Source organism: Anabrus simplex, chromosome 1 (genome assembly GCF_040414725.1).
Source record: "Anabrus simplex isolate iqAnaSimp1 chromosome 1, ASM4041472v1, whole genome shotgun sequence".
NCBI classification, from domain to species: Eukaryota; Metazoa; Arthropoda; class Insecta; order Orthoptera; family Tettigoniidae; genus Anabrus; species Anabrus simplex.
The window spans coordinates 1,081,168,975-1,081,189,740 of NC_090265.1; the positions used below are offsets into that span (position 1 = coordinate 1,081,168,975).

Consider the following 20,766-nt stretch of genomic DNA (forward strand, 5'->3'; position numbering starts at 1 on the left):
ACAACACATTCGTTCCAAAACAATTGATCCAACAATGACTTAAACTCTTAGCCACCATCACTCCCATCACATCATCTTCATATGACACTACCTCTCTCTTCATCTACCTCTCTTTCCTTCCATCCTTCACTTGCTTACTCTTAGCCACCATACCTCACTTATCCTCGCTTATACCTTTCATATCACACGTTTAACAACCAAGATACTGCTCCACCATTCAATTACATTTCACTAATAATTACCCACACTTCATTCTCTATCAATACAGCTTCTTACCATCATAACACACTTTACCAATATATTCAATACACTAATTCCACCTCAATATCATTTCAACACTCGCAATAAATTTCAATACAGCAACTGTGATATCTAAACAACTCCAACACGCATTTCACCAAAACTTTCAATAGTTTCATCATACCAACCCAAACCACGATGTATCTCTGAACTCATTCATTTCCATGTACTCTATTTCTAACTTTTCAACCCAGTACTAAATATATCCTCACCTCCGTTGTATCTACTTCTTTTTACACATCGTTCTACTTAAACCTCCAACTCAAAACTCCAGATCTACCTCCTTGTACATTCCCGTTACAACTACTATAATAATTAAACACATTACATACTCCTTTTAAATCACTATTTTAATCTACAAAATAAAAAACTGCATTTTGTGTGATGTGATATTAAGGGGATATTATGGCAGAAAATGTACATATTTATAAAAAAATATATTCATATGATAGTTACATGCTTGTAATAAAAGTTTGAGTAGATTAATTACCCTGTAAGTTAATCCAAGATCTTACAAGAGCCATACACCCTACTCTGTCAAACATTAATTTATATAATCAGTATTTACAAACAGTTTTGACCGGCAATGTAAGATATAGCAAAATGAAATAATTTACCATCTCAGCAACAGTCCTAAATAACATTCTACTGTAGACGGCAAAAGTATTTAGTTGTTAGATTGGCATACTTTTCACTTCTAAAAATAGAAGGCAACATGCTTGCTATTAGCACCTATTATTGTTTGCAGTGTTTGGTTCTCATTTTTGGTGAAATTGAAGGCAAAGTTTTCATTTTCCTTCATCTGATTCGTAAGGAAAGTATTTCAGGATGGGTAGATAGGCTTGGTAGTGTTCACATCAGTAAAGGAGTTGCATATGAACAATATACAGAAAGGCAAAATCAACATTGAGGTAAGAAAGAGAGTCCTACCAGACCTTTGTGGAAAAAGTTGTCACTCTGTACAAAGGAGTTTACCAGTAACTTGGATAGAAGTGCAGGATTTAGATTAGTAGGTTTATTATTGCCAAGTGAGAAATTAGATCAGCTTGCCAGTGCAAAGTTTGGGGAGACTACTTTATGCTTAGTGATGAGAGTAATAAACAAGACCTTGTGTGTAATTTACATGTAGTTGTGACAAGTATCAGTCTATTAAACTGCCAACTTACTCATTAGAACAATACTCCAGAAGCTTTTCCTATAGTTAAGCTATTGTACAGAGCACTAGCCTCACCTGAACTCAAGAAATGTAAACATATGTGAATACACAGAACTCTAAAGAGAATTTACTTTGGAAGAGATGTCCATAGACAACCTTTCTTCACAGCCATTTGATAAAATTAGCTGCTTTTGAAGCTGCTGTAGTCTTCAATGATATAAATTAAGACAGGATTGTCATTCTTGCAAAGTTTGGATTTGGGCCTGGATTCTTTGCACAAAAGACAGTACAGAAATTCAGCAACATGCTTGTCATGAAAACAATATGCTGCTGTTCTGAACATGGCACAATAACAAAGAAGAAGAGAGGTAACGAGAGACTTGCAGAGGATCATGAGGGAGAGAAACAGTGTAAGGAACTCCATTGCTTTTCCTTGTTTTCCTCATTTTCACAATATTCAGAACATACGTGCATTTTTCTTTCTTTCAAAATTATTTACAGGATTGTAATGAAACTTGACACACTATTTCTACATTAGGTAATGTAAATTTTGACTGGAAGCATTTCTTGATTTGTCTGTTATTTTGGTAGGTGGGGTCTCACCAAGTAGTATGAAAAAAAAAACTGTTAACCTCCGTCTAATAAACACCTCAAAATATCATTTGAAAAGACAGTAATTATGTCCCAAGAACCAGCATCATTAAAACAAATAAGCATAAATGGTATTGTCTTATATTTGAAGTACAGTGAGCCACTGTTGTGAGGCTTTTGTTGAAATTTTCACCCTGTCAAGAATTCTGGCTGTAGTGCTCTATGAATATCATCACATATATTAGGAACAAATCCACTGATGTATTGTGAGCAATCCTAAATCTGTAAGATGCAGACATGTATGACTTACCAATGTCCAGAAACCTGTTGGCCTAAATAAATATATTTCCACTGTTAATTGTAGTACCTTCAAATTATGAATTCAAATTGATGTACATAACAGTTTTCAGTCCCTTTTTATCAATACTTTATTAGAGTCTTGTAGAATTCAAATAAATGTACCTGCAAATAATCTTTTATTTCATATATTTTGCCACAGACATACAGTAGTTGTTTCGGAGGTGAACATCGGTTCTGACTTTAAGCCTTAAAAATCGTTGTGAATATTGAATTTAACGATAGTGTCAGCCTTTCCTCAGAACTTACACTTTTCCTGTAATTTGTCTGCCTGATGTCTATTAGTGATTTCATTTTTTCCTCTAATTCCTTATACCGTAATTATTGATGGGAATTCGGTACTGTTTAGTTCCTGAATTTTTCTTCGTCATTCCACAATGAAGGCACACGTTGGTGGAATTCTCCATGGCCCTTTACCTTGTCCACTGCGATCGTCTGGTTCTTTCCTTTCTCCTCATATATTCATATTTTAGAATCATATTTTCACCCGAATTATCGCTTTCACAACACATTATTTTCCGCTCGTGAATATGAATACGTCTGTTGCCTGCACGGTACTGGGCGGGAGTATCGGCTGTTTCCGTGCAGTTGATCCCTCTCGATCGATGACCAGTGTGACAAGGTGAATGAATTTAGTCATTAGTACTCGATGCCAGTTGGTTGCTCTTGATCGTTCGACGCTCTGTGTGACAGCGGGCTTAATGCAGCCCAATTGTCAACATAACTGCCTCTGATTGATTTAAAAATCTACCCTTAACCCCAGAGTCCCCCAGTATGGTGAACACACCTTTTCCCTCAGTACCCTGTAATATACTTTTATACATCCTGAAGAATGACAAGTAGATCAGCTGAAACTTGACAGTTTAAATTAATGTAAAGTACCTGCTGCCCTTTAAGTTAATATTTTGTGAAATCCAGGGGCGGTGCATGGTATTGTTGCAGGGTTGCACAACTCCCAATAATTTTGTACTTTATTTGTCCTCTTTTTTTCTAATGTTTTAGTTTAATAAACCTAACATATAGGTATTTTAAAATATGTTAAAATCGACCATCTTTGGTCGTTCGCTGTACCAATGCTTCGTAACGGACCAATAAAGGCTGGTGGCTTTGAACCAAACTCAGGGGGTTTACTTTCCTACGGCAACTCCCTAGCGGACAGCGCGGCGCAATGTACCTCAGCAAGGGCGAGCCTAAGCCTGCGTAGCATCAGATAGCATGCTCGCCAGTCAAGGTAGATAGAGTATCTCGCCAGTATCAGTCTCAGGGAGTTGCATGAGACTAGCAAGTCCCCTGCCGAGAAACAGTTCCAAATGTCCCCGTTAGATTGCACTCTGCGGAGATTACTTCATTCCTACTTTCTCTCTTAAGTTAATTGCATTTCCATTTTTTTTTTTTTTTACAAATTTCGCTTATCGTTGCACCGCCGCAGATAGGTATTACGGCGACGATAGGATAGGAAAGGGCTAGGAGTTGGAAGGAAGCGACCGTGGCTTTAATTAAGGCACAGCCATAGCATTTGCCTGGTGTGAAAATGGGAAACCGCAGAAAACCATCTTCAGGGCTTCCAGCAGTGGTGTTCGAACCCGCTATACCCCGAATGCAAGCTCACAGCTATGCGACCCTAACCGCACGGCCAACTTGCTAGGTGATTTCTTTTCCACGCCATACCAGACAACCGACAATATTAGCAACATCTTTCTTCAATGAAAAACAGACGGCAAATTTTCAATTCAAGTGAGACAAAAGTAACTGTGCCAGACTGAGTGGCTCAGACGGTTGAGGCGCTGGCTTTCTAACCCCAACGTGGCAGGTTCGATCCTGGCTCAGTCCGGTGGTATTTGAAGGTGTTCAAATACGTCAGCCTCGTGTCAGTAGATTTACTGGCGTGTAAAAGAACTCCGGCAACTCGGCGTCTCCGAAAACTGTAAAAAGTCGTTATTGGGAAGTATAGCCAATAACATTATTATTAAGAGTAACTGTAGTTACAGTGTATAATTAGCCTCTTATTTCCTGGGTTATAACTGACAGATATATTACAGTTTTAGTAGGAATGCAGTTCATTACTTAACGATAATAGAGTGTCTTGTTATTTCTGTAAGCTATAAAAATGTGACACTGAAAATTTTGGTGCAACACCCAGCTTCAGATACTACCAGCCGCCACCGGTGAAATATTGTTTTGTTTTCTGTCATAAAATAACGGAAATGTAAGTAGAACAAAACAAATGGAAGTACTATATTGTAATTAAGTGATTTTCCAGTTTTTCTTCCTTCCTCCAGTCCACCTAAGTTTATGTTTATGTAGCATATGCAATTAATTACATTAAGCTGTTTACTGTTACAAATACCCTTATGTACAATGTAATGCAGCAAAATGCCTTATGTCCAAACTAAATCTTTAAATATCTAGATAATCACAGAAATTTCATTTCTCTCGCACATGAACTTAAAAACTTTTTTTCTAATTTTATGCTGAAAGAATTGTGATCCTATCTCTTGCCCATAAAAAATGACACGTTTTTCTTTGTTTGTGAACATAAATTTATATTGCACTTAAGGCATTTTGCATATTGGCAACTCAATTGGAGTCTTATCAGAGACGTATATGCCCTCTCCTTTACCTCCTTACTACAACCGCTTAATACTGAACCATTCTGTTCATGGACCAATAGTATAGATTTTAGTATTGGATATTGGGATTACATAAGACCACCCACGAAGTCATTGTCTTATAGTATATTTCATAAAAGATCCCAGAAGAAGCGTTCTTGTGTGAAGAGAGCTAGAGCGTCATTATGAAAATCTCCAGAACCTCATTAAAGGGAGTTATGTCCCAAGCCAAGCCTCTTAATGAAGATTGGGGACGCTTCCCGGATCCCGGCAAAACTTACCTTCGGAGGGAAGAAAGAATTAAATTAATATCTTTGGTTACGGTAGAGTTGCATTGGATTTGATACAAGAATTGCAACCTGCATAATTTCTGCTTAATTTTGATATGCATTAGGGCTGCAATCATAAATGCATTCGTTAAGTAGGGTACTTGACGTGCGTTGTGCGGGAAAACTTCGAGTCGCGGGCGCGCGTATCCTGCACGCAATCAAGCGGCGTGGTTACGCTAACCTGATTATAAAAGCAAGGCCGCCTGGCACATCAGCCTCATTCTTTGACCGTAAGGCTGCTTGAACGAAGTCGTCATGCTGCGTGTCGGTACTGGGAACAACGTTTTATCTTCGAGCTGCACATACAACTAGTACTACCGAACCTGCGAGGAAGTAAGTAATCAACTTGCATATTCAGCTAAATTCTTGATATTACCTGTGTTGATATGCTATGGTGAGAGGAGGTACTGCCTATAATAGACTGACGAACTAGTAGCTTCATATTTCTGTGAGGTCAAGATGTAACTGACGTAATGCTAGAATAAATATAGGCTCAGGGTAGTTCTTCAAGCACTACATGTTGTCCGAGTGAAAGGATGGAATAACAGTGTTACTAAGAGTGGTGAAGAAACTATAGTGTACCAGGTTTAAAATTCAGAACAAGACTTGGTCAATGTAACGTGTGAGGCACGATAGTAGTGGAGACAGGCATCGAGTTTGAACAGTCTGTAATAAATGAATTTGTTTTCAGTTACCCCTGCATCAAGCCAGAACGAGCTTCTACATCATCATTGCGAGGAAGCCACAACCGGAGCTGAAGCCGACACGACATCGGGAATCGATCCAGGAACGTTGGGCGTACCTGATCAGCGCGACGTCGAAGGGGACATCTTCCAACCACCTAAGGAGCTGTACGAAGGACTCACGCAAGATAGAATGTCTCCAAGTATTCACCAGTATCTGCTGCAACCGTCGCAGTTTGTCATGATGTGGTAAATTCAGTGGTCCACAGGGAGGGCCGCTCCGTCATGTCATCAATCATATAAGGTCAGAGCTTTCCAATTCTGTTTCAAGCATGTCATTTAAATTTAGACAGGAATAGGGGGGCCGTCAGCCAACAGGTTAGTTATGGTAGGAAAATTCTTGGTAATAAAGAGCTAGGCCTCAAGCTCGAACCCCGTACATTAGGGTAGATGATAGTGTGTAGATTCCTTGTTGGTGTGTTTATATTTCATTTCGATCGTAGTATATTAGCGTACGTGTGATCTTCATGGGTCAGGTCGAACTCCCTTGGTCATAGTAGGTTAGTCTAACAGGCAGGCACTATTTATTGTGTCGCGTTCAGGCATTTGTCTCTGCAGACGTAGGCTGTATAATTGAGACCAGGATGTAACCCGTAATTCACCTCGCTTTACTGACAGGGCGAGCGAGTCGAATGTTTGAGAGATGTGAGCATTATGCATGTAGCTGACTGTATGTATTGATATGAGAAAGCCCAGCACAGTTTGAGAGTGTATTGGACGCATTGGAGATGCCTTATTATGGCCATGTGACTATCGCTTACTGATTTGTGTCTTTGTATTATCAAGGTTGAGCCCATGGGAGGCGGAAATAAGATTTGTTATATTGCTGGTGATATTGAGATGAGGGCGGATAGCCCAGGTGTATTTAAAAGAGTGCTTTTAGCAGCCAGATTACGTGAAGTGTTTTGAAAGGCGAGGTTTCTTAGCCCGCAGTCAGCTGAGCTCGTAAATCATGTGGACTGCCGCTTGTCAAGTGTTCGAATGGTGAGGGTTGTTGTGTCTGACGTCACAGTCTTGAAACTCGGTTATATTGCTGTCTGCAGCTTGTCGAGTGTGTAGGGGGGAGAAGACGACCTTGATGTTTTGAACGCAGGGAGAGATTTTTGTTCTGTTTGTTCTACTTTAATTTTAACACTGGCCCGTTTGATATTGACCCCTTGGATATGTTGGTTGTGTTCTTTTTATGTTGTTTGTATATGAATATTATACGCCTTACTCTTCATGGGACCAGGATTCGTGACCGAGTCAGGACACTGTACATTATGTGTTTATATTTGTTTGCACCGGGGTTCGATGGTACGAGGCATAGTAAATTTTATGAGAATTACTGTTAGATGTGTATTTCAGCAGATATCCGTTTTTCTAGATTTCATTACTTACACAATTGTAACATGCTTGTTACAGCCCAGCTGTTTCGTGAAGGCAGTGAACTGGTTGTCATCGGCTCAACATTATCTTTACCCAAGCATTTTTGAAAGCTCTTATATTTGTAAATAGTTTTTGTTTATGTAATAAATCCCTGATTGTTAAACTTTGAATGCAGCGATGTTTTTCTGTTAGATATTTTTTATTTTAATTTAGCTGATTCTTACCTGATTAGTCACATATCCTAGTATTTTATCTTAATGTTGCCCATTGTTCACCCATGTTATCCCTGAGAAGTGCGCTATTGTACGGCCGAGCGAGGATGTGTGTTCAGGTAAGACTATGTGCACAAGCTCACGTTTGTGAGAGTTCTTTCACTACTGTACTCTGGGTTCGAGACCGGCTTTCGCCTGGCCGGAACCATAGGGTCCTGTAGGGCACAATACCCTCATAATCGTGTAAAAGGATACCTCTAACCTCTCTTTACAACCTCGTTAATGTGTTTACCCCCAATGAAGATCATTACTTTTATTAACACCTAGACACTTACACTGCTCTCCATGAGGTACTACCACCCCATCAAGACAGTCATTAAAACTGAGAAGACGTTTCTTCTTGTTAAAACTGACAACCTGACTTTTCGTCTCGTTCATCATCATAATTATCATTGTCTGCTGTGTATCTCACAACATTGTCTAGGTCATTTTGTAGTCCTTCACAGTCCTGTAACTTACGTACCGGTATTTATCACTCTATACAGTATAACATCATCGCAAATAGCCCTATCTGTGATCCCATTTATTTACTCACACAAAACATAAAAATCCAATAATACTGCTCTGTGGGACTTCCCTCTTAAACATTGCAGGATCCGATAACAGCTTCAAATACTGTATTTTTCTGTGTTCTGATTTCCTTAAATGCAGCCAGCCATTAATCCATACTTGTCTAGTCCAGTAGCTCTCATTTTCTTCGGTAATCTCCCTATCAAAGGTTTTGGATACGTCAATAGCGACACAGTCCATTTGACCTCCTGAATCTAAAATATCTGCTATATCTTACTGTAATCCTAAAAGTTGAGCCTCGCTGGAGTATGTTGTGCTGCAATAACTCGTTCTAGCTCATTGAGGAAAGCAATATTACTTTTGGTGATCCTATTTGAGGCTCCAACCAGCCCTTGGACTGATAACTTAGTCTCTCTGGAACGATATTCGGCAGCCAAGTAAATAGAAAATTGGAAACCTGATGTCCAGTACACAATTTCTTGCAAAGAATCATGACTGTAATTTTTTTTTATGGAGGTAGTAATATGAAGGTAATTGAAGTCCGTTGCAACAAACTCAACGGTTATCGGGATAAAATTCGTAATGCAGAAATTTAATTAGGCCTATACACAAATTCAACTTGTTTTAATTAAAGATACATATGTTTTTAAAATGCGTGTATGCAGATAGGCTACGGTAATTTTTTGCACAGTAAATACAATACTCAATTAAAACAACGCAAGACTCGTAGACAAATGTATTCATTCATTACCCACTTCAAAGTACTGCCTGATGTCCTGCTGTACAGTTTTAGTAGAGTAATGGAAGATGATATCAAGTACATTTTCGATAAGCTGAAATCCACGTCGATATTGTCAAAAGAAGCCATTCCTTCCTTTTTGGAAGGAGGGGGAGGGGCGTCCCCATCTTCATTTTCTTCCACGGTCATCTTCATTTTCGATATCCCCTTCTTTGAATGAATGAAGAATTTCATCATCTGCTGGATACTCAGCAACAACAATCGGGCGAGTTGGCCGTGCCATTAGGGGCGCGCAGCTGTGAGCTTGCATCCGGGAGATAGTGGGTTCGAACTTCGCTATCGGCAACCCTGAATATGGTTTCCGTGGTTTCCCATTTTCACACCAGGCAAATGCTGGGCCTGTACCTTAATTAAGGCTACGGCTGCTTCCTTCCGACTCCTAAGTTGCCTTCCCTATTCAATCGTCGGCATAAGACCTATCTGTGCCCATGCGACGTAAAGCCAATTTTTTAAAAAGAGCGTCTTCATCTACTCTTAATTAATCCACCGGTATGTTATCATTAATTACACCTGCTGCTTGCAGTTGGTCCCAATACTCTTCAATTGAAGACACTGCGCTGCATTCTTCCTCTATGGCTTTCATAGAAAACCCCATTTTTGTGAAACAGTCCATAGTTTTTGTTCCCAAAGCGTAAGTTTGCCATACCTTTACAGCTCCGAAATAGATTCTGAGATGAATTATATTGTCACGAAGTACCCCGTTTTTCGAATGTGAAATGGAAGTTTTGAGAATCTGTTTCCGATAGATCTTTTTTTTTTTTTTTTTACGAGTTGTTTTACGTCGCACCGACACAGATAGGTCTTATGGTGACGATGGGACAGGAAGGGGCTAGGAATGGGAAGGAAGCAGCCGTGGCCTTAATTAAGGTACAGACCCAGCATTTGCCTGGTGTGAAAATGGGAAACCACGGAAAACCATGTTCAAGGCTGCCGACAGTGGGGTTCGAACCCATAATCTCCCGAATACTGGATACTGGCCGCACTTAAGCGACTACAACTATCGAGCTCGGTTAAATCATTTTCAAGTGATTTATCACTCCATGGTCTAGCGGTTGTAATTTCCATATGTTTGGGTGGGGGTGGGGGTGGGGGGAGACCAGCTTTATACTTGCTAATTTGTTCGTTGAAGAAAGCGAGTGCACTGGGCAACTTTCTTTAAAGAGTACCATTTTTCCTTTCTCTCTTTTTTTTTTTTCCGAAACGCACAAGCCACTTCTCGAAAATCTCACCTGTCATCCACGCTTTCCTATTGAAAACGTAATCTACCTCTAAAGATATGACCCCTTTAAAAGATCTTGGCTTGTTACTTTTTCCTAGCATAAGAAGTTTTAATTTTTTTTTTTTCCGGAAGTGTTGCGATAAACAAAAATTATCAAAATTTGCTACTTATCCCTCCAAAGCATGTGTCAATCTTAAAAACTAATGTCTTCTTTGGTAATCACTTAAAAATGTTCTGTTTCGTTCATGTTTAAAACGTTCTTAAGCTCATACTCTTTTAAAATCCTTTCTAATACTTTAGTTTTCCAAATGCTGCGATCGCCCTCAGACACTTTATTGCTTTCCCCTCGATAAAACCTTTTCTGTGATACAGTGACGCTTCTTACATTTGCCTGGGCGGAACTCTGAATTGCATTGCGATCGTTTTTACTTTTCTTCGTACATATTTTTCACTTCATTCAGCAAAGAAATCTTCTCCGTAACGTTCAAACCTTTTCTTTCCGACATTTTGCATTAATCCCACCGGTTCGGTAGCACTCACAATAGAGACAACCAGAAACGAGTGAAATAGGAAACTGTGACGGTATTGATTTTAAACCTAAAAATGCCTTGGGCGAATGTTTAATGAGTAACATTTGTTAAAAAGGTGGAAATAACAATTCAACTTGAAACACCTCGATAAACAAATGGCTTGTAATTTATTATCGCACCGTATTAAGAAATCTTTCATTAAAGTAAATGTTTTCGAATCTGGGTGTTACAAGTATTTTTCCTTTCATAATTTCAACCAAAATTAGTCGATAAATATATTTCTTTCGTTAAGTATAAATGTTTTGCAAAGGAAGTTTCACGGCCTCCTCCCCAAAAAGTTCATTATATAGAGAGTTATTTTGCTAGTTGTTTAACTTCGTACTAATACACTGAAGGTTTTCGGCGTCGTAAGGGTGGGAGAGGTCTAATATTAATATACCAATATAAATGGTCCGTTATTGGACATTATAAATTTTCCAGCTAACTCATTCCTGGTTGCCAGCATTTCGCCCTCGTGTGCTAGGGTGGGCTCATCAGTTGGTACCTAGCACACCTACCAATACGCTGGCTAGTGCATACCGTGGAGGCCACTGCGTAGGCTAACTGGAGCCACCGGCAGTGCCAATGCACTAAGAGACTTTGTCTCATCAGCAAAAATTCAGGACAAATATTTCCCTATGGGAATCAACATCTTTATCATACTATTAATATGTAAGTGACCAAGACCTTAATTAAGCTGCCCCAGCATTTGTCTGGTGTAAAATGGGAAACCACGGAAAACCATCCTCAGGTCTGCTGATGATTGGATTAGAACCCAATGTAGCATGACTTATTCTTAATTGTGACACAAAGTCATTCAAGCCATTGAAATCAAAGGAATTTTCCTCACCCTCTATACTTCTCCCATGCTTCCTCTTAAAAGGCAAGATGCAAATTGATGACCACCATAGTCAGTGAAAGCGAAATGGATGTAGTCCAGATAAGCACGGTGTCTCCAAATACCATCTCAATTCGTTGGACGAGTGAAGTCTATTTTTTAATGTTTTAATTCTTTTCGTTCAGTCTATCGACCCGAACACCGACATCACACACATCGTTACGGCCAGTCTGGTGTCAGGACTGGTGGCGAGCCGCGACTTCGTCTGTGTACGACACTGCAGGGAGGTTGAAGGAACTTACTTTGCTGCCGGCTGTTCCATCGAACACTCTCTAGCTCCACTTCAAAGGAACTATATTAGGTAAGTGTTACAGATTGCGGCAACTGTTCGTTTGACATATATATGTAGATAATGTATTCCTGTTCGTTTTTTATATATATATAAAAGATTCTATACTCATTCATTTCCCGAGTCGGTTCCTTGCGAAATCGACTATACATTCTTAGAAGTCTCTGATTCGACTTTGCATAACGATATTTTGTTCCCAGCTTGTCATGAAGAACAGACCAAATGAACAGGTAGTTAACTTTTAACACTGTAGACAATCCGCCTTAGTCAAACAATTTTCGCCCTCTCAAACAAAGATTGTGTTCATTGTATTCTTGATTCCTCTTTGAAATTTTCTATGAGAAGCATTGTTCGGATCTTTTGACAGGTTACTTTTGCAGTCCTTGCTTATACATTTGACCAAGATCTAACTTTCTGGCCAGGGTCACTTCCATATTTCAGTTTTATCGTCTCAGACCACCTATGCGCACGTTATTTGCTTCCTCAAAGTTTCCTTGTCGTGTCTCCATGAAATGCATTAAGTATATAAACGGTATGATCAGAAGTAGTTCAGTAATCCATGTTCTAAAACCTTAGTAAACAGATGCTTCTTATGGTACCATAAATAGAGTCATGTTGTACGTTGCAGTGTACACTGAGTGGCCAAAAGTCATAGGAAGGGGTGCATCATTAGAAAATGTGAACCAAACCAAACCAAACCCCATTGCGCAACAGCGCCGAACTGCCTACCAAGCGACCGCTGCTCAGCCCGAAGGCCTACATATTACGAGGTGTCGTGTGGTCAGCACGACGGATCCTCTCGGCCGTTATTCTTGGCTTTCGAGACCGGAACCATTAGAAAATGTGCCATGTATAACCCCTGAGCGTTGCGGCTTGCTGCGGCGTAGCTGAGCAGTCTGTGACAGATACCAGTGTCGTGAAGATGGCAATACGTCGCGAGTTAACCGACATTGAACGTGGGATGGTCATCGGCGCACGGCGAATGGGTCATAGCATTGTGGAGATGACACGCGATTTCGGGTTTCCGAAGTCAACGATGTCAAGGGTGGATCTTCAATATCGTACAGAGGATGTTACCACCGGCGTAAACCGCCGCACGGGAAAATCACAGGTGTTTAACAAACGGACAACACGTCGCCTCCGCAGAACCATACAGGGCGCTCGACAGGCTACTGTGAGTCAGATCACCCCAGTTGAATGTTGGGAGTCACGAACCCATTTCTACCAGGACTATAAGGAGGCGACTGCACAGCATACGCTTCACCAGCCGACGACCAACTCGTGTCCCTTTGCTGACACCTCGACACAGAGCTCAACGACGTGCATGAGCCCACGAACATCGGCAATGGGCCTTGGCATGTGGTATGGTCCGATGAATCCCTGTGCCAGTTGTATCGAGCTGATGGGCACGTGAGAGTGTGGCGTATGACCCATGAAGCTATGGATCCTGCGTGTCATCAAGGTTATATCCAGACAGGAGGTGGCTCATTTCTGGTCTGGGCGACATTCTCATGGTCGCAATTAGGCCCCATTGTCCGGCTGCAGGGAGCGTTGACAGGTGCACGTTATGTGGACATTCAGACCAGCTGCATCCCTTTCTGGCCCTAGAGTACCCTGATAGAGATGCCATGTTTCAACAAGACAATGCGCCATGTCACCGCATTATGGTAGCACGCAGGTGTTTGGAGGATCACTCCAGTGAAGTTACGACCAAGGATTGGTCATCCAGATCCCCCGATCGTAATCCAATCGAGCATATGGGATGTTGTCGATGCTCGTGTACGCTCTATGAACCCCACACCAACTACACAAGACCAATTATGGGTAGCAGTGCATGATGCGTGGGTCCATATCCCTCCAGAACGATTTCAACACCTTGTATAGTCGATGTCTCACCGTATTGCTGCCTTTTTGAGGGCTCACGGAAGAGCAACTCGTTATTAACATCACATTCAGTGTCTTCCCATAACTTTTATTTTGACCACTCAGTGTATAGTGTTTTGACATGTGAGGTTCAAGTTTAAAAGAATACAAGAATCAACTGACAGGCAATAGATGGAGGGTAATATTAATTTCAACAATCTCAAGTACAATAGAGATATTCTATCGATTATAATAGACTAATACGAGTATATTTCTACTTTTAAAGTTCAGCTAAAGCCCACGGTCCAGTAAGCTTCAACATTCGAACCCTAGGCACCTACAGGTTTACAGAAAGAAACTTTTATGATTATCTTATTAAATAATTCGCGCCAGCATCACCCCTTCCAGGTCAGCCCAAAAACATAAAGTTGCCTATTATCTTTAAAGACGAGCCTTACACCTAGGCTTTCATGTTTCTGGCCATTAACGTCTCCGTACCTTACATTATTTTCACCAGAAAGCACAATCCCCTTTTCGATTTTATCCTGTCTCCACGATAAACACTCCACTTCAGGGGTAAATTTTCTGCATCCATAACATTACTTCTCAGCCATGAATCAATTCCTACTACAATACCGTAGCTGGTACATATGCAGTCTATCTATTAACTTAGTGCTAATCCTTTCCTTACATTACTTTTACATTTTAACACTAACAATTTAATGTCATCCTTACTTGACTTCCAGCTTCCTGTACCCTCAATCCACGTTTCCCTGAATATTCCGCTCTATAAACCATCTAAACAAATCCCCTAACTTACGCGTACCCATGCGGTTCAAGCGAAGGAAATCAGAATCTTCTGCCCACCCATTATTATATACAAATCTCACTCCCAGTTTCTCACATACCCATTCCATAATCTCGTAGTCCCCGATCACCTCCTTCCAGTATCCTTCTTAACAGTATACCACTGACAACAATCTCTGCTACTTAATTTTCTCTCGTCCAGCCATAATCAGATGACACTCTACCCTAGTTCCCTTTCCTCCACACACTTTTCCCACGTGCCTAACAATGCAGTCTCTTATGACCCTGAAGATGGTTTTCCGTGGTTTCAATTTTCACACCAGGCAAATGCTGGGACTGGACCTTAATTAAGGCCACGGACGATTCTTTCCCACTCCTAGCCCTTTGTTGTCACATCGTCGCCATAAGTTCTATCTGTGTCGGTGCGACGTAAATCAACTTGTAAAAAAAACAGCGATGGGCCGTTACCCTTCACAAAGATCTGGGGAGTATCAATCTCCACCCTGACATGGCCCAGGAAAAAACGAATCCATGTAGCGTACCCCGCCAGCAGGAGAGAGAAACGCTGAAGAAGGAAAAAAAAAAAGAAGTAAATCGGGCTAATTACTTCCAATGAACACGCGCTAGAAGTTACCTGTTCATTGACTGTCTGAACTGACTGGAAAAGCCTAGCTGAAATCGAGCCGACAATGGTGGAAATAGAAGAAAGTATTCGTGTAGTGTTGCAAGTAAGTGGCAGTCACATTGTCAAGCAGATTATTGTAATTATTGGTTGTAAAGTGGTTGGTAAGGAGTTGCCACTATAAATGGTGGATGAAAGGGTACTGTGTGAGACATGTTACTTGCACCTTCTCTCAGAATTTCTGGTGGTAGGATCTACTGGCCAGTTCTTGTGAAATAAGACAGCAAAAGTACAAGTTTATTAGTCTTGAATGGCAGTGGGAGAGTTTCCTGCCTAGGTTCATGGTCATTAGAATCTGAGGATAGCAACATTTGTTCACAAAGTTTGTTACAGAATCATCATCATCATCTGTTTACCCTCCAGGGTCGGCTTTTCCCTCGGACACAGCGAGGGATCCCACCTCTACCGCCTCAAGGGCAGTGTCCCGGAGCTTCAGACTCTTGGTCGGGGGTACAACTGGGGAGAATGACCAGTACCTCGCCCAGGCGGCCTCACCTGCTATGCTGAACAGGGGCCTTGTGGAGGGATGGGAAGATTGGAAGGGATAGGCAAGGAAGAGGGAAGGAAGCGGCCGTGGCCTTATGTTAGGTACCATCCCGGCATTCGCCTGGAGGAGAAGTGGGAAACCACGGAAAACCACTTCCAGGATGGCTGAGGTGGGAATCGAACCCACCTCTACTCAGTTGACCTCCCGAGGCTGAGTGGACCCCATTCCAGCCCTTATACCACTTTTCAAATTTCGTGGCAGAGCCGGGAATCGAACCCGGGCCTCCGGGGGTGGCAGCTAATCACGCTAACCACTACACCACAGAGGCGGACTGTTACAGAATATGAAATATAAATATTACAATGACATCCGGTGTCCCCTTTATTACTCCCTGCCACCCCCAACAGAGGTTGCGTCCCCCACTTCGGGGACCACTGCTCTGCTCTACATTTCCCTCCCCTACCTTTCCCTTTCCTCTTACCAACCCCTCTCTTGTATCACTTCCCTGTTCCCCATCATCCCTCTGCTCATAGTAATTCCCCGTCCATACCTCTCCTGAAATATCCCCTTGAATAGACCCCTTTGCCCTCAATTTCCTTCCCCTTAAAATATTAGCCCGCTTGCCTTCCACAACTTCTCCCCTTACTTCCCCTCGATTTACTCTACCTGCCGTACCCTGTGCATTGTTTGATGGAGACCTATATTCATTCCTGTCCTCCATTAGAAGCCTTTCTCCCACAAACATCTATTTATTCATGCTCCTTAATGACCGCTCACGTCTTCAATCCCTACACCTGCATTCCTAAGGCATTCATTGATCTTCTTTACGAAAATATGAACTATGGTTAAAATATCAACAAAAATAAAATAACATGCTCTGTGATTAAGAAAGCAATATCAAAGAAAAGAAATGCTGCATAATGCACAAGATTTATCATGACAGAGCAAGCAAGTTACTAACTATTAAAATAATTACAATGCACTTCTACTTAAGCCATTATCAACACGGTGAACAACTATTGATTAAAGACACAATTGCCAATGAGGAGTTGTAGGTGGAAGCAATTAACACATCCTGGATAATGACAAAACCCATTTGTCTAACACGACAGGGGTACTAAGCAAAAAGATTCACGAAGAGTTTGTGTCCCCGCCGTTTCGTCTACGACAAATTCGTGTTTTGTAGTTGGTAATGAAATCAATCTGTGAATTATGGAAGTGATAATCATGTGTAATAAACTAATAAATTTCGGCCAATGACAGTGGTTCTTCAGTCAGGATGCATGGAAAACGCCGGACGATTTGTGATTTTTTATCTAAAGGTAAATATATTTGTGGGGCAGATTTACATTGCTAAAAGTTTTACCTTATGCTGAGGGGAATTGTATAAGTTACGTTTATCATATCTACATCTGCAGAATAAATATCCGGATTAATTCGAATGGACAGTATAAAAGTATACTTGAATGTTCACTGCAGTTTGTCAAAGTTTTTATATCAATCACTTTTAGACAGTCCTTTAAAATCCCAACTTTGTATTTTAAACTTTATTTAAACTTACTTTTCTCACTAAAAGCCTTTAGTTAACCACCTAATCAATACACATTTTTTCATTAAATAGTACTAGTTTCGGCCGATATAACTATGGTAATATTTAATGAAAAATTGTATACCGGTATTGATAAGGTGGTTAAATAAAGGCTTTTAGTAGGAAAAGTCAGGCATATCCATCAATACCAGCATAACAATGAAGTTCATTGCTTACACTTTATTTAAATATCCTCTTTATCACAGAAAATACCACGGACACCTACTGCAGGTCGAGGATTTGCCAAGGTAAAATACATACGGTATTGTAACGATCAGATGAGATTTTCCCATAAATACAATTCGTTGAAGTGTAATAAAGATGACAGTAGAAAAGTGGTAAAAGTGAAACGAAAATTCGTCCAAGATGTGTTAGGTTATGATAAATATAGTTTTACCCAAAAATATGCTGTATTTAGATTTTGATTAACTCGGCGGCCAATTTGTTGCAGAGGTGAGACGAAGCTGAGCATCTTCGCTATCCACCCTGTTCCTGGGAAGCCCGATTGGAGCAGATTCCAGTGGATCAACTGTGCTCGGCTGGGTGGGTGGTTGCCGCAGTACGTGGTGGAACTCTTCTTCACGGATGGCATGCTGGACTATGTGCGCTATCTCAGACAGTTTTCCGATCACCTCAGGCGAGAAGGATGTTTCTAGTATTCTGTAAACAGAGGCAGGAGACACCAATCAGAACTGACCTACCTACTTCGTATCTTAAGTTTCTGATAATTCTCTAAATGTAGATTGTTAAATACAATAATAATAGAATGGCTCTTTCTAAGTGGACTGTAGCAGCTAATGATTCATTAAATTCACACGTTCCTTCACAGGCTGTTGTGTAATACAATTACATGCAGGAACATATTTAAAGGTCTTACAATTGAACATTGAAGCTCGTCTGCACTGAATTTAATAAAAGAAACACTTCTTTTTACAGCCTATATCACTTCATATTTTACGAACACAGCAACCATTACTACATTCAATTGTTTTCCTAAAATGTCTAACAGATGGAAATTCCGGCAAAAGCCGACAGTGTCGACAGCAAAGTATGACGTAACTAGGGCAAGGCATTTAATGACCAAAAAATAGCAAGAAAATGCAAAATAAAAAATGCATTTATGACCTAAAAATGGTTAAAAAATGACATAAAATTTGAAAAAAAATGACCAATAAATTAATCGTAAGTCACTTAGTTATTAATCCTTTAAGAAACAATTAGCTGATTTGAGAGATAATTTTAATGGATGACAATGCATTACGTTTAAATTATTTTTGTTACTAACAAAGTAAATACCACTTTGCACCCCTGGTGAAAAAAATGAAATATTTTAGAACTGGCATATTCTTCAAATACTCTACTAGCAAATAGGTGTCATTTAATTAACAAAGAATATTTAAGAAAACAAACTTCAGTGGCTGTTTACAATAAATTCGAATTGAAATGCACAATAAAAACTTTGCATAGGTTCTCAAATGAAAACGATTGCCTATTGTCTGCAAGTAACGATTTGTACATGGAAAAGCTTCTCTCTACCTCAACTGAAACAATTGGTGCATACTGAAAACAAGCAATATCTCCCGGATTCAATTCACAGTCGGTAAGAGAAAAATTTTCACCCGACAATGCTTTGCCAATAGAACACAAAGTTTTATACCCACTGTTCTTTTGTAACACCTTATTCAATTTCATGGATACAACTTCACCCACTTTACCACACACACGATTCAGATCATTAACAACTTTATACACAATTTGCAGCTGCTCCACTGGTGGCACTTGGGATTTTTCTAGAGCACTTATTGCATTAAGAAGGGATCCGAAATTTGTTTTTATGTAGGAACGTTTACCTGCAATTTCTTTGTCAGCCAAGAGTTCCTGGACTGTTTTTATTGATCCAGCCTCAGTTTTGTCGAAGGAATCGACCACTTTCTTTACAACTTCAAAGTTCTCGCAGTAATAACAACAAGCCTCAATCCACGTTCCCCATCTAGTCAAAACAGGTGAAAAGGGCAAGGGAATTTCAAGAGCTTCTGTTTTGAATGCTAGAACTCTAGATGGGGCTTTTAAAAACACTTTCTTTATGCACCCAATTAACTTGTCAACTTCAGGAAAATTATGTCGTACCTCTTCGGCGGTCCGATGTAACGCATGGGCTAGGCATGTGACATGCACCATTTTCGAGAAGAGCGCTTGTAACGAATTTGCAGCCTTTACCATGTAGGGTGCTGCATCTGTCATTAAAAGCAGCACATTGTCATTCCGAATGCCATCGGGCCACAATAGCCTCAAAGACTGGTCAAACAGTTTGCTAACTGTTGACCAGTTAGCTTTGTCCAATTGCTCACAATGTAGTAGAAATGGTTCTCCATCATTCCCTGCTTCCAGAACGCCTACAATAACGTTAGCTATATATCGTCCCATACTGTCTGTTGTTTCATCTATGCATACCCGTATGTTTCCGTCTCCTACCCTTATCCTTATTTCTTGTAACGTTTTGTCATAGCATCTTCCAGCGTAGGTTCTTCTTAATGTTCTGGGATCTGGTACAGATTTTCCATTCTCCTCTTCTAAGAATGTACGCAGCTTTGGATGGTTCAATTTGTTCAGTGGAATATCGGCGCATAAAAATGCTGTACACAGTTTCTCACAAAATGGAGAAAATGTTGAAGATTCACCCAGTAGTGTCTGGTGTAAGCCACGGTTTCTTTTATCTTCAAGTGGCTGCACACCACGTTTATGTTTTTCTCGCGACACATGTTGTTCAACTGTAAACTTCTTTTCTGCTGAAACTCGCACATCACACACTTTGCAAAATAATATTTTCCCATAAGTGGAAAATATATTTTCTCCATATTGTGTAACAAATTGTTTTAATTTAACAATTGTACTTCCTTTAACTTTGGGCATCTTACAGTACTTGTCAACAAAGAATTCACTCGACTTTCAGCACGCGGGCGACTGACTTCCTTCTTATCTAGCTGAAGATAAGGAGCAATGCCCAGCTTGGGCGAGTCCATTATGCGTCTTACATATAGGGGAAGCAGGTACTGCTTATAGTATGTTTTCTTGGAAGTGCAATCGAGTTGAAAATACTCTTTCCTTGAAAACTAGTGTCAGCAGGGTATGTTGCAAGTCTACGTTCTTTCTTGAGCAAGTTATTTGTCTAAGTTAAACATAATAGACAAGTATTGTAAACATAAATAATATTAATTAAATATCCAAATATAACGAAATATAACACTTCCCAGAAAACAATGCCAAAAATGACCATAAATTGCTCCAAAAATGACCTGTCTCTTGTAAACGGCAAAAAATGAAAAAATGCCC

At 40.3% G+C, this 20,766-nt stretch overlaps 1 protein-coding gene across 1 annotated transcript in view; it reads left to right on the forward strand.

The window, feature by feature from the left end:
• Nucleotides 1-18,262, forward strand: part of LOC136876237 (steroidogenic acute regulatory protein, mitochondrial) — a 56,707-nt gene extending 38,445 nt beyond the window's left edge. Inside the window, exons 4-5 of the mRNA XM_067150019.2 lie at nucleotides 11,846-12,021; nucleotides 17,888-18,262. Of these exons, the coding sequence (XP_067006120.2) occupies nucleotides 11,846-12,021; nucleotides 17,888-18,092 (381 nt within the window). The 3' untranslated portion in view covers nucleotides 18,093-18,262. The remainder of the gene's footprint in view (nucleotides 1-11,845; nucleotides 12,022-17,887) is intronic.
• The last annotated feature ends 2,504 nt before the right edge of the window (nucleotides 18,263-20,766 follow it).